Here is a 15,594-nt window from a genome sequence, read left to right as displayed (position 1 = left end):
ATGGAGACCAACGTGGCATTACATGCAATAATAAATATTTTTCAAGAATCTTGTAGTTAAATTTATGAAGATGATACTATAGATCTTGTAACAATAGTAGAAGAAACAAATACAGCTTTGAAAGAAAAGGAACGAATTCCTAAAGTACAAGGATATGTAGAACATTTAGTCCCTTCACTCAATAGTGTGTACAGTTTCAGTCACACTTTCGGTATGTATTTTCACTGTATATACTTATATAGTTACTGTATACTTGTTAATTGTTATATTATCATAAATCTGTACATAAAAGTTCAAAATTCATAACTTGCATTTGACAACTTAGGATGCTACCATCAACATTTGAATATCTTTTGCAATTACTTCAAGAGAAACTTGCTCGTAGTATTGACGGAAATGAAATGATACCTCCAGATAAACAACTTTTATTATGATAATTATTTTGATTACGTAATCAACTATGAATAATAAATCTTGTTATAATTTCGTACAAATTATTTTATTTCAGATCTATAATTTAACGTTTTAATATTGGTCACGCTATTAGAACTATGCGCCGGGTTACTGCAGCATTATGCGAGCTTTCATCTCAATTTATAGTATGGCCTACAGGGAATAAAATACAAGAAACTGTGCTTGGTTTTTCTAATATAAGAGGCTCTCCAGATACGATTGGAGTCATAGATGGCACTCACATAAACATTCTTAGACCAAAAGAAAATGCAGAGGCTTACGTGAATATTAGGAAGGGTCATTATTCGATTCAGCTTCAAGTAATATTCAAATAACATTTTTATGTATTAATATCATTAATTTTATTATATCTATTGTATTATTACTAATATATAATTTTAATAAATACTAATAATAAGGTTACATTAATATTCTAATTTCCTATTCAATAATATAATTATTATGTATATACAACATGAGGATGAGTGTTGTATTACTTTTCTGTTACATGGGAAATTATAATATTGATATAATGTTACTATTACTTACTTTATTAGTATTTAACAGGGTTGGGTAGTAACTAGTTAAAAAGTTAAAAGTTAAAAAAAAAAGTTAAAAAATTAATAACTTTTAATTTAACTTACAATTAGTTAATTTTAAATGCATTAAATTTTAACTTAACTAAGTTACTTTTAAACGTTAACTTTTTAACTTTCTTTTTAAGTTAAAAATTTTTTTTATGTCTCTTAAATATCTTAGAAAAATAATAAGATATAATAAGACTAAGGCCGGAATCCATAGTCCGAACATAGTCTAAATCTCAAGGAATGTCTTAAAATGCTAATACGGCTCTCTGATTGGTTCATGCACTAGTTTAATACCATCTCGAATCTTGAGTAACGTTTATGGATTCCGTCCTAAGAGCGTATTCTGTTCTTAATTTAAGACCATCTTAAGTAATTTCTTAAGATGCTAAGCCCTCTAATTGGTTTATGCGGTTATGCCTTATGTCATAAACCTTATTCCGGATCTACAATAAGTGTTTTAAGCCTTAAGTCATAAGGAATTGACTAATTACAGTCAAATATTCTTCTCGTATTCGAATTTAATTGATCTTATGGCTTAAGACTTATTAAAAAGTAAACCTAATAATTTATATTGTAATTATTTAATCTCATTTTAAGGAAAATTAGGACATTTTGGTCTAAAAAAATTTTTCTAACTTTTTTTTCAACTTGAGTCAATTAAATATTGACTTAACTTACGTTAAGTTAATTTTTTATTTCTTCAATTTTTAACTTAATTTTATTAATTTTGTAAAGCCATTAACTTTAACTCTTTATTCAGTTAAGAAAAAACATTAACTTACCCAACCCTGCTGTAATTATATGTAGGCGATTTATGGCGTGCTTCTGGTAAAGCAACCAAAAGCAACCGCGACTATCTTTGTTTCCAGGGATCAGAAGACAAAGATAGTCTTAACCGCGGTTGTTTTTTTGATTTATAAACATACAAAATTACAAATAGAAAATAATAAGCTTTATATTATAATTGTAAATATTAGCTCATATCATAAGTCTATTTTAAAACTTACTTTACATCAAATATTACCTGATTTTGTAATAACAGCTTTATCTTGTTGTTGAACTAATGATGCTTGATGATTGTGTAACAGTTGAGTTGCAAATAATAAATCTATTTAAAAATATATATTATATTATAAATCTTTTTCATTTTAAAAGTTACAAAAACACATAGGTTATATTATACATTCTTACCTTCATTAGCCTTTCATGCATCTTCCTCGGAAACTTCTAAAGCATGAATATCTCCGGTATTAACATCTATTAATTATATAATCGTCATTATTTTTAATTTCAATATAAAACGTTAAAACCAAACAGCCGTACTACCTTTTCGGCAGAAACATTTGCAGCACGCTGGAAACGAAAACCTATGACGTCATATATGACGTCGTATCTATAAAAACGCTTCAAAAGGTCTAGTGGATCACATTTGAAGCACTTCGAAACGTTTGAAGTGTCTAGTGTGGATCGCACCCTATATCAAACTATATATTTGTTAGTAGTAGTAAAACCCATATTAGGACGTAAATTGTAATCGAATAGTTTTTGAAGTTAAATTCTTCAAGTAAAAAAATACGCAATAGTCTTTATAAAAATTAATTTATTTCATAATCCTACTATTGAGTACTTTATAATGCTATTGAGTATAAATGTTCAAATAATGTATGTGCATAATTAAATTTAAACATATTAAGAAGTTTTGTATTAATTCGCGCGCGCGCGCGCGAAACAAAATGCTATTTGTATTAAAAATAATTAATACAGACAAAAATAGAAAATGTGTGACTTATCGAGAAATAATTAATGCTAATAATAGTAATAATAATATATATTAACAACACCAATTAGTATATACAATATTAATAATTATAAAAAAATTAAACATCATTTCTTTTCACTATTTTCTCTGCCTTCTCTCTCGGCAGATTTATCGATCAAAGTATAAGCTGGTAAATAAAATGAAGGATTATTAGGATCCTTTAACAACGGATTTTGCATCGTAGTGCTTCTATTACCAATACTTGTGTATCCTTGATCGTAAAGCGAGCAATAAGGAATATTGTGCTTTAATAAGAATGTCCATACTTGACTGTAGGACCAATGTAAGATAGGATTTACACGTATCAATGGTGGCCAATTCGGATCAGTCGGTGTAAATGCTTGTAAATTTTCAGAACCTGGATCACCTTTTCTCGTACCCATAAGAGCTGCTTTCAAATAATGTTTTTCTTCCAGTAATGCAGATAATGCGAATTTAATCGGTCGTTGCATCCGTATTATTTCCAAACCATAATAATGAGCAGCTAACTCCACAAATGCTTCTACCTAACATGTACAGAATATTAATAAATATGTATTGTAACTAAAAAAAAAAAGGGGATTCAAGATTTGTAGGATAAATAGTATATCTACTATTTAAAAAATTAATATAGGGGAAACAGAGAGGCACCATGGATCAAAATGGAACAAAAATTCCGTGAGTATATAACTCGCAATAAATATATCATACTTTATAGAAGTATCATAAAAGAAATTGTGAGAAATAAAATAATCATTTTCGCACCATGAGATTCTTTAACGGCATGATAACGGAAAGATAACGGAAGTGGATCACTGCCATCTAGATACATAGTATGGGCAACTAAGTAACAATCATATGATACCAATTGCACTAACCTAAACATTCTGGATTTCTCTAAACAATCAGTGACCCATGGTGCCCCGGTCTCACCTATACGTTTCTTATTATCTATTTCATTATATTTATTATCTATTTAATGGTTATATTTTTATTATCTAATTAATGGTTACGGCTCTTACCTCTGGAAAAGAATCGTCTGTTACATATAAGCACAGTAAAGATGAAATATTACGCAATTTAGCAACGGTAGCAGTTAAATGCAAAACTACTGTGCAATCCTTACCACCATTGAAACTAATGAAAATTTCATTTGGATTATATCTATAAAGAACAGATACATATAACAGATTATAAGAATAGCAACAATTTATGCGAGGCTTTTCTTTAGATCCTTCAAAATAAAGAGTTTACACACTTATACTTTAATTAATGCATTTTAAAATTAAGAAAATTAGAAACATTTGAACATTGAGGTAGCCCTATTCAGTAACTATGGAAAGTAAAAATACGTGCTGAAGATTAAAAATCTACATATAAATTAAACATATTAACATATAATTCAGCCACGGTCACATTTCTCTATTTACAGAGCGTTATTTATAATATACTAATGCAATAACACGCACACACACACACACACACACGTAACATGTTACATACATACCTTTCATAACAGTCATTCAATATGTCTAATGCACATTTAATATGCATTTCATTTTTACTATTTTCCAGTACAGTATTCATTTGAAAACTGCTGAATTTATGTTTCAAATTTATTATTTTTTGTATTGGCAAGTAGTACAAAAGTTCCTCTTTTGCTTCTGCAATTGTTTCTTTAGATCCTTCTAAAGTGATTCTTGTGAAAGGTGTTTGCAATTCATATTGAGGATAACTACCAATTTTTACTTTACCATCCCACCGTTTTGCTTGTTTATCTAAAACGTTCACTATTGATAGTTCATTCAATTTAATATCTATATATTCAAAGTGAAATGGCGTGCATCCTTTCAAACGAGAAATTATTGTGTCTGCAGCGGGCTTGAAGTACTTTGGGGAACCAGGTAATATGTAAACATTTTTTATAGTTATTATTGGAAAATCCCCTAAAAATATAAGTATAATATCATATGTTAATATATTATATATTAAGATGAAAAAATAGATATAAATTTTTCATCATACATTTTTCGTTTCCATGCAAAGATATAAATTCATATAATTAAAAATTAAAATAATAATAGAAAAAAGGGCTACGAGCCACAAATTCGTTATTAATTAATTAATATATGTAGAGTGAAGAAACTAAAATGCAAGTTATAAAAGAAAATATATGTATACCTGAATCGATGTTGATAATCTTGCAAGCATTAGGAACAATGGCAAATCGTCTTATTTCAGCCTGACCAGGAATCAATTGAGTATATATATCAAATAACTCCTGATTGAATTCAAGTTTTGATTCAAAAGCTTTTGCTACACCTTCATAAGTTACATCATCATGAGTAGGCCCAACACCACCAGATGTGAACACAACAGTATACAGTTTTGATGCATTGCGTATTTCTTCAGCAATATCGTTCACCTAATAAAAGATTTAAATATTACACAATTTTTTATGTAAATTTACATAAATTTTAGCATTAATTATAACTGCTAATATTAGATATTTAAAACTTAAAAGTATTATATTTAATGTGTTAATAATTGAATAGTTTGTTTGAGAGCAGTTCTGCTGAATTTCTGTGACAGGAGGAAGATTTCTATAAAATCAATACGAAAAATTTTAAATGCGTTTTTCTCGACTTTTTTTGCTTTGATGTTGAATAACTTGATGAAAAAAATGTAGAGTTCAGTAAAAAAAAAAAAACAATTTAAAAGTACGGATTCATTCACTCTTTCGAATGCCGTAAACCGTATTTGTGTGCAATTGTTAATTCGCGCCGTCGAACTTTACAAATTTCGTGAAGAATTTTGAAATGTGATGCATTGTTTATCTTTGTATAACTCCGTAAAATATCATTAAGACCATTTTAAAATTATTTAAAATCAGCAAAAAGTCATTTTTTTTCTTCAATATTGAATAACTCGGTGAGAAAAAATCGTACAGAGTTCATTAAAGAAGTAATGTAAAGCTAAAAGTTGACCCTTTCGAATGCTTTAAACCGAATTTGTATGAAATTTTTAATTCATGCCATGGAATTTCACAAATTTCGTAAAAAATTTTGAAATTTGTTGCATCTTCATTTTTATCTTTGTGCAACTCAATAAAATATTTATAAGACCGTTTTATAAAGTACCGATCTGAAAAGTAGAGATTTCACGATGTATAAAAAGCTTTTTTAAACATCTTGATATAATTTTTTATTAAGTTGTTTCTTCTTGAAATTTGCAGCCTATTTTTAGAGAGTATAACAGATGTTGGCAAGTGTATATACAGTATGTTTCATTTTAATCGCCCCACTAGAATATCCCGTGGAGACGTGGAGTTGAAAAGTTCTAGACAAAAATTATGTGACTTCAAAGAAAATGAACACGACGACACCATAGATTTAAACTTGGGTGACGTCGCGTCACGGCGTCATCAAGATCAGGGCGAGGTCAATTTGAATTTTTATGAAAATAGAACCCTTCATTTTTCATTGCATATTCATATAACTTACCTCGAGAGACTTTTAGAACACTATATAATAAACTATTTTTTCTTTAAGTACTTTTCGAGTTGTAAGGCTTAATTAAAAGTTAGTCAACATTAGCATTACTAAAGATGTCCAACCGACGACTAAAACTTTTTTGTTGTTCAGCATCATGATCTGGATAACATTTGTCAAGATTAAAACTATTGAAGGTTGTATCTTTTATTTTTGCACTGAAAATTTATTTTTACGTAAAAATGAAAAATAAGAGATACCTCCAATGGCCTTGATCTTGATAAATGTTATGGAACATGCTAATACTGGGACAATTAAAATGGATCATTTTGTATATTACTTATTAATAGTATTATATTATATTCGCGCGCGCGTTATAAGTAATCATAAATACTACAATACATAAAAAATAATACGTACAATATCAGAGATTATTATAACTTTCTGTAGTTTTATTCCAGCAGCAATTAAATTTCTTGCCAGATATGATGTATTAGTATCAATTGTTTGTCCACGTAAAATTTCATCTCCTATAACTATCAAACTTGCTGTACAGAAATGATGTATTTGTTGCGACATATCGTTCGAAATTTTGTTCTTGCTAAAATGAAAAGAAACATAATAAAAATACATAAACTAGTTTTTTTCTATATGAACTAACATGCAATTTACTATTTTTTTTTATTACATATGACGTGTACTTGTGATGTTTATGCTTTATTTATATCTATCTGATACTTTATAAAATTTCAATAAGACAACAGCACGTAAATGTTGGAAATACTAGATAGTCTAGAAAAAGGTAAGAAAGCTAAATAATAAAAACTGTATATGTGTATTTTTGTATATTTATTATATAAAAATTATAATAAAGGATGTATAATATTACATTGACAAGAAATTAACATTTAAAATTAGAAATGCATACAGTATAGTTTGTAATATGTGTTAAATATCTATCCATTTTTCTTTTTCTTCACATTAGTTGTATTTGCTCCATCATTGAGGTCGTTACATCCGTTTGTGCTGACATCGTCTTAGGGATCAAGTTTTTTTTGTTTTGATCTATCTCTTATAATTTGCATCAAGTTTTACTTTGGAGTTAGATATTTGCAAATCTTTTAATTTCCTTAATAGCTGATCCATGTTGAGTGTTTTATTTTTAATATTTTTTAAATTTTAAACTAATTTAAAAAAAAAATGATATTTAATCACAAAACCATCTTTTATTAATACTTACTACTATAAGCATTAATTGTATATATTCAGATTTCTTTGTAGACATAAATTTTTAAGTGTTTTGTAGAATTAAATTAAACAAGAAACGTAATAAATATCAAGTATCTATTTTTATTTTACGTTTTACAATTTTAGATTGTTCAATAAATTAAACGTATCAAATACAATCTCATAAAATAATTATCCTATATATCAATTTATTATAAAATTTGTAAATATTCATTACTTATTTTCTTCAGTAACTTTCTTAGTAACTTGTAGTGTTTATCTTTTAACTTAATACTACAAACTGTTGTGACTTTGAAAACATATTTGTTTTTATGACTCTTCTTGTTCCTTCCTATTTTTTTTTTGTAATGCACGTACATTCGTTATATCATTCTTTAGAAACAAACTGTTGTAGAACATTATCTAATCACACTAATTTTAAATTATCTAACTAATTTTAGATATCTTCGTTGCTGGCTCCTCGCCTTTAATTGGTATTTGTTTAAATGAAAATGATACCCGAACCATTTGTTTATTTGGTGAAACATCCCTAATATTATGTATATTAACAATAGATTCAGCAGGCAATGTATAACCAAGTTTTTGCTCAATTAATAACCTTCCCAGGAAGCAAACATCATCTCCTTTATCTGCTTTCACAAAAGAATATATGTGAAATATAGGTGGCTTAAAACATATTTTTTCAAATTCTTCTTGTGTAAACCAATCAGGAAGTATGTCCAAAAATTCAACAGCTGATGCAGGTAAATTCATTATTATATGTTCTGAACCAGGAAGATCTTGAGCCCGTCTCATCAAAATATTATCTCTAACAACTTCCCTCAAAAAATGTCTACCATCCACGTTAAAAGCTTTAAAATTATCTTTTATCTTGTTAATGAGAGCATTTTTTTGAAGCCATTTATAAGATTCAGGATTTAAGTCATTAGCAAACACTTGGACTTTTTTACGTGCAGCAGGAATTGCAAAGGGTCCTACTCCTGCAAATACATCATATAGAACATCACCTTGCGTCATAAATGTTACAATTCGTGTATGTTCAGTTGACAGACGTGAATTCCAGTAGACTTGTGCAAAGTCAAATTGATATGTACAACCATGTTCTTTCACAGATGTTATTGTGTTTTTTTCACCTGCCAGAATTTCCATAACAAAATATCGGAACGATGTATTAATTGTATCTATTTTATTTACTACTGTTCGTGCGTTCGCAGTCTTATCAAGAAATATTTGACCAATAATAGATTTGTATGGTAAATGTACATTACGTAAATTCAACTGCACAATATGTCCCACTGAACTGTACGCTGTAGGAACATCAATATCTTTCGGAAGAATTGATTTTAATATCGTATCACGACGCCAATTATCATATTTCAGTGTAATGTCCATTGTACTAAAATATTCATATCCATCTACTAGTAGTTTTCTATCATTCTCAGCAATATCCTCAAATTTCGTGACAATATCAGGATTTAGATAAATAATAGTTCCATCATTTGTCTTTTGAATTGATTTAAAATTACATAACTTTAACAAATATTTCTTTAACATGCGTATATTTTTTAAGACAGAAATGTCACGTAACTTTAACGTTGGTACAGTCACAACTCTTGTGAATGCATCACGATCCAAGCACACCATCCCACGGACAGACGTTGGAGGAACCAGCAAGGAAGTCATAGTAGTTGTATAAAAGCTGTACTGGTTATTCAAGCAACAACGTTGTCGTACGACACTGAAGAATCTGCCAATTGCCATATACAGGATCATACACTGTAGAACAATACAAACAACTAACCGTAATAAATATCTCATAAAGATCTCAATTTTTTCTTTAAGAAATAATAACAGAATGTCTATAGAGTGACCCCGAATTTAAATGGCTAAACTTCGGGAGCGTACAAGGAATTGATAAATTATGAAAAAAATTGCGCATGAATTTCGACTTTCTACGCGAAGCGACAGCTACCATACACCATTAAATGGGTTGGGTTATTTTTAACAGTAGTGGAACTCCCTCGCAGGGGGTGCGAAACCTACTGTATTCACGCGTACCCTTTACAACATAAAGCGACATGGAAGTTGCGAGCTCATTCGCGGAACAAGAGGTGGAGTAAGAGTTGTTTCGTATGAATACAGTAGGTTTCACTACTGTTAGACAATTACTTCAACGCTTAATATCTGAAAAACTATAACAGACCGCCACCTAGTTGTTAAGGCAAAGTCACTCAGAATCATGACCTTGACAACATTTGTCAAGGTCATCGGAGCTGGCTCCCCTAAAGTACATAATTACCAATCTATTCTCGAAATCAACCTAGATTTTTTTAGTTTCAGCATACTATTAATTTCTTTTCTCTTTTTTCTTTATTTATTTTTTCATTTCCCTAATGTGTATTGTTAGACAGAATTAACATTAGATTTGATTTCTTGGTTGTGGAGGATTAAACTCACTGTGATTAAACATCTTTTGATTCTTTTTTATTTTTATTTACGTAATTTGATTGCCTCTGAGCAAGGCTCAAAAATGAGTCAAAACATGTAATAATAAGTAATTATTATAATAAAAAAGTTTGGTTTGATATGTATCAGCATTTGCATAAAGTTATCTATGCTTGACTTGTAGTGCTCTTTTCTCTCCGAGTTTGTATTTGATTTATATAGGAGTTTTTGTTATTTAAAATTATTATACGCTTTATTTCTTTATAATGTATATAATATGTCATAAATGAATATAAAAAAAATAATAGGTGTAGAAAGGCTATGAGCGCAAGATTATTTGACACCTATTTATGACAAAAAGCATTGTTTGAGACGCAATCATTTCATCTACAGCAAGTAATAAGACTGTTATTTTATTTTTTTCAAATTTATATATGTTTCACATACTTTTTAAATTTTATATGTTCTAACATTGAGAATGACCCAAGCAAAATCGAACATCTATTTATAATTGTCATACTTTATATTTTATACTTTAGTTTATTGTTTAACTTACGTTTGTGTTTTTGCTTATATATTATATGTATAATGTTTTCATGTCATTAAACTTTTATTACTTAATATCTGATTCGTAGCCTTTCTATACCTATTATTTTTTAATTTATTGAGCTACACTACCTATATTAATAAATAAATATGTTTTAACAAATTGACAAACTAATGCGAAAATCACAAAGATGAAAAAATAATACCTTCATAAATTAATTTTTTTATTAGTTGTAATAAATTAATGTGCATTCAATCTGTCTTTCCAAGTTGCATAACAAAAAATGTCTTTTTTTTTACTTCCTGCACTATTCACATCTTCTCTCTTATATGGTATAAAGAAAAGAAGGTAATTATTCAGAACACACTATTCACCTTCAGTTTCAATAAAATTATGTTCATTCGACGCGTTTTTGCATAAAACGAAACAATCTGGCAGTAAAATATTGTTCTCAATCTCACAAAGCAGGATAATTATTAAAAATTTTTTTAATCGTTAAAGTTAATTATTGTTAGGTTAGGAAATCAGTTACACTAATGACATGGTTACACAAATGTCACACAAATGTTCTGTTTTCTAAATACAAATTCTCTGCTTTACAAACATAAATTTTCTGCTTAAAAAAAAAAAAATAATATAGAAAATAGTTTTATTAGCAGAGAATTTAAGTAATCTAACCTGTAAGTCTATGCAATCCATGTGACAGATTTTCTAACCTAATAATAGTTAACTTTAACGATTAATATCTCGCTTTGCAGAACTGAGCACATTTTACTGCCAGATTCTTTCGTTATATGCAAAAACGCGCCGCATAAGCTTAATTTCATTCAAAATCGGTGAGGAAGAGTGTCTCCTTCATGATTACCCACACCAAATCGGATATGAAAATATAAAATTATTTACCTGATAGCTTTATAGGAAATTCAATATTTAATACAGGTAACTTGTGTAATAACTTTGGTTGCTAAAAAAAATAAACGAAAAGTGTCGGCATCACTTAACAGACAAAGAATAAATCGTGAAAGAAAACAGATAACACAACGCATATGCATATACTGCCGACTGCGTATACCGACCATAGACTTTTCTCTTGGCTGCACCAGTGCAACACTCAGCTGAACTTTTGCACTAGTTCATCTTTCTTCCTTTTCTGTCCAGGAGAAGGAAAAAAGATGAACTGGTGCAATCACCCTACACTGGTGAGAGAAAAGTTGGATAACTATAAAATCACACAACAAATGATATTATTTCTATGATTTTTCAAATTACGTGATTAAAAAAAATAATGTAATGATTTGGGGCAGTCCATTATGTAATTTACTTGTTTTAATTACATTATTTCGTTATGTAACTTTGTGATGTGATTTTTTTCAGCAGAGTGATCCAAAGTTGGATGTTTGTAATTAAAATTAAAAAATGTAAGTATAATGCAGAGTATCATAAACAAATGTCAAATGCTCACGCCCTTGTTTCTTTAATTATATAAACAAAAAAGTAAAGGGACATTGTAAGAGTCATATGAAATAATTTAAAAAAAAAACAAAAATAAAGCGAAACAGTCATATATATAATAAATTAATTTCTTACAAAATTCGAAATGTTTCTTTAATTATATGTTTTTACAAATTATAAACCTTGTTACATTAATTTCAAACATTGTTTTAAACAGTTTAAATAAATAAATATTAAATACTGCTCTTACAAGTGTTATTTATAGTTATTCAGAACTACTGGCAGTTCTTCAGATAATAATTCCTCACATTTATAATTTTCCATTGTCTGTACAATTGCAGGCATTTTTTCGGAGGAGTCTATTCTATTAATTTCCGAAATTAGCTCTGATGTTGGCTTTAATGGCACACGATTAACAAATGTATCCAGTGGAAGCATTTGATTATCTAGTAGTTTATTTATGACTGTATCACTTGTATCAATAGAATGAGCTGGACCGCAATCTGGCCTCTTTGGTCTTTCCTCTATAATGTAAATAGAATGATATAAAAGAAATTAATTAATTTTTAAAACTAATAAAAAAATGTTTTATACATGTATAATTATAAACTTTACGTTTTAATATATCACATGCCACATAATCAGCAGCTCTAAATAACTCTGCTTTTATAAGAAGTTCTTGTAACAATTTTAATGTTGGTCTCTTTCTGTCCATAGTACTCCACTCATCCAAAAATATTTGAGCTGCATTGCGTTTATCACTATTTGCTGTATGTTCGATGATGCTAATAATGAAATTTTTATTACACAATGATACATATTGTAAGGTAAAAATTTAAATAATATGAGTTACCTGATATGATCACTACTAAATTTAGGAACATTTCCTTGTTTAAGTACAATGGACATTAATTTTTTCCACGAATCAGAAATGCTCAATATATTTCCTAAAGTATATAACTCAGCGGGTCTCAATTTTCGTATTTCCATATCTAAATGTGCTTTATAAGCCATTTTTAGAGATAATGGTACTATAAAACTACAATTTTCATAGAAATTATAGCGTTTAGTTTTCGATATTTACTATAATTCACTGTGGGTGTTTTCTACTTAATGACACAACTAATACAAATCAACACAAATATTATTTTTGGTGCAAACCGCAACGGAATAGCGTAACGTGGATCGAGAACAGAACCAATTATGAGCGTTCTGTGTTTCTCAATAATTTTTAGCGGAATAGCTTTTGCAAAGCTGCGTAATATACACACACAACTGTGTACATATGCATATATCACGTTCTGTGTAGCTAACCTAAAAGAAAATAAAAGTGCAATAAGAACGTGTAAAATAAGCTGCAAGAAAAATAGAACCGCAATTACAATATACGATATCATTAATATATACATACGTTATTAATAATTTTGTTATTAACTAGTTCTGTCTTTCCTCTAAACAATGAGCAATAATTTCTCTCTGCACTCACCTAGGGCAGAATCCATAGATGTTGCTCAAAACGTCAAAACTCGAGATGTTATCCGGGCCTCTTTCACCAACGCCGATTAACTTAATTGATGATTAAGTCGATTGGAATTGACCAATCGCATTTATCATTTATAGTTTTGACGACAGACGCGATGGACTAATCGTCGATTAAGTGAAGGGGATCCTAAATTACCCTACAGGCCTCTATATTACCGACAAAATCGTCTAATTTTTGTATCGTAAATACTTTTTTTGTCATTCACAGATTCGAATAGAGGCCTGTAGGGTACATAGCATGCACGCGCGAAATTATATGCTGATAAGTTACCATTCGGTCGACATTATCGACATTTTTAGTTTCGTGCTGCTCCGCGTAAGCGAGGGCGCAGCAGTCTCTTGCATCAATTTTTCAGCAGGATCTCCAAAGTCTGTATTATCGACCTCGATTAAATTCGGCCTTTACTTTAGAATCCCCATTTTTATTCCTAAATTTTTTAATTTACAATTTCTTTTAGCACCAACAAGATGAATTTTATTCGAATACATTATTTATTCGAATTATAAGTATATTATTCATTCGAATACATTGTAGGTATATTTGAATAAATTTTATTCAAATATGCCATTTATTTTTAGGATTCGTTCAACGTCGAAGCAAAAAAGAGATCATTTTTACTTCAACGTTGAATAACTCGATACAAAAAATCATACAAAGGTCGGGAATAAAGCAAATTAAAGGTAAAGATATTCAGTCTTTCGAAAGCTTGTTTATCGCATATATTTTAGCACAAATTTCGTTCAAAATTTTAAGATTTGATGTGTCTCCATTTTTGTTTATGTAACTTCATGAAATATCGGCAAGACCATTTCTTAAATAACTTATATGTGGTAAAAAGTAGAGATCTCAAGCTTTAAAATGCTTTGTTAAACATCTCAATACGATATATGAAAGTTATTTTATCTTAAAGTTTACTTATTTTTGCAGAGTGAAACAGGTGATGCTTTAATTTTGTTAAGTAAATGTATTTATATTTTTAATGCGTAATATTTATACTTATATACTTATAATATTTATTAAATACTTATTTTTAATGTGCGTAATATTATTTATTTTAAGTGTATAATATGCACTAATGGTAATTACATACGTGCATATAGTACAATAATAATTTAATTACACTTAAACATAATTGTTTAATTAATATCAATATAGGCATTATGTGAAAGCTCATTGAATGGCAAACTGGCTTTACGTGTGTATACGTGTGATAGTCTGAGCCTTAAAAAATAAAATAACTTTTTCAGTTGAGAGGTCTCGAGGTCTTAGGAATGTACCGATTTTAATTGGACTAGTCGTAATCGAAAACTGATACATCAAATATAGATATATAATAAAAATGTTATTAGACCTTCTGTTATACTTTCAGTTTTTGAGATATCTTAACAAAAATAAATTTTGACAGAAGAATTTTGAATAAGTTTGGTAACGCCGCGACATTTGTTTAACGCGCGCAGTGACATTCACGTCATTTTATGTCAAATATAATTTCTTTTCGCTTATTTTGTATCTCGCGCCATTACTACATCGCTTGATTTTGTTATGCCAAAACAGTCGTTACAGCAAATCATAATAATCTTACTAAAAATGTTATTTTAGAAAATTAAGTTTTTTTTTATAAATCGAGTTTATAGATAATTTTATATAAAAAAAATTTCAATTAATTTTAGTTATTTAAGAAACAATATTTTCGCACACACCTGTTATTTAAGAAACAATATTTTCGCACACACCGTACTACATTTAATAAAAAATGTTTAAATTTGTCAATTCGTCTATGGTAAATGTATCTACTTATATTATTATATTAAATATTAAAATACTGCGAATATTATTAATTTTTTATTGCACATTTAATTTCTTAATTTGTTAAGTATATCGTTAACTAATTATAATTGAAAATTAACTTGGAAAGAAAAGGACACTATAGGAGTCAAGCGTAGATAACTTCAAGCAACGCCGATCCAGCAAATCTATCAATTATTAAAAAATTAAGCTTACATGTTTCGACTCATTTTTGAGTCTTCTTC

General features: G+C 28.7%; 2 protein-coding genes and 1 long non-coding RNA gene across 4 annotated transcripts; all 3 read right to left on the bottom strand.

The window, feature by feature from the left end:
• Positions 1-2,069: 2,069 nt before the first annotated feature.
• On the bottom strand, positions 2,070-2,414 carry LOC108783437 (uncharacterized). Its single transcript, XR_001941021.1, has 3 exons — positions 2,367-2,414; positions 2,232-2,297; positions 2,070-2,148 (listed from the first exon to the last, which is right to left on the bottom strand). It is a non-coding gene; the product is annotated as an uncharacterized LOC108783437 (long non-coding RNA).
• A 510-nt stretch (positions 2,415-2,924) lies between these two features.
• LOC108783408 (FAD synthase) lies at positions 2,925-11,705 on the bottom strand. 2 transcript variants are annotated; one of them, XM_018551966.1, is made up of 7 exons: positions 11,473-11,705; positions 8,449-9,353; positions 6,750-6,915; positions 5,020-5,263; positions 4,346-4,784; positions 3,861-4,002; positions 2,925-3,365 (listed from the first exon to the last, which is right to left on the bottom strand). In XM_018551966.1, the coding sequence occupies exons 2-7, from the start codon at positions 9,348-9,350 to the stop codon at positions 2,925-2,927; spliced, it is 2,334 nt and encodes a 777-aa protein (XP_018407468.1). In that variant the 5' UTR covers positions 9,351-9,353; positions 11,473-11,705. The 2 variants fall into 2 exon arrangements, with proteins under 2 accessions (XP_018407468.1, XP_018407466.1); XM_018551964.1 differs by lacking the exon at positions 8,449-9,353 and having other exon boundaries at positions 6,750-6,930.
• A 564-nt stretch (positions 11,706-12,269) lies between these two features.
• Positions 12,270-13,075, bottom strand: tub (interleukin 1 receptor associated kinase 4 tube). Its single transcript, XM_018551984.1, has 3 exons — positions 12,875-13,075; positions 12,637-12,806; positions 12,270-12,545 (listed from the first exon to the last, which is right to left on the bottom strand). Exons 1-3 carry the CDS (start codon positions 13,033-13,035, stop codon positions 12,277-12,279), a joined length of 600 nt encoding a protein of 199 aa, XP_018407486.1. The 5' UTR covers positions 13,036-13,075; the 3' UTR covers positions 12,270-12,276.
• Positions 13,076-15,594: the final 2,519 nt, after the last annotated feature.

Source organism: Cyphomyrmex costatus, unplaced genomic scaffold (assembly GCF_001594065.2).
Source record: "Cyphomyrmex costatus isolate MS0001 unplaced genomic scaffold, Ccosl1.0 scaffold15, whole genome shotgun sequence".
Classification (NCBI taxonomy): Eukaryota; Metazoa; Arthropoda; class Insecta; order Hymenoptera; family Formicidae; genus Cyphomyrmex; species Cyphomyrmex costatus.
The sequence above is the reverse complement of the archived record's forward strand: the minus strand, read 5'-3'. Positions and strand labels throughout refer to the sequence as shown.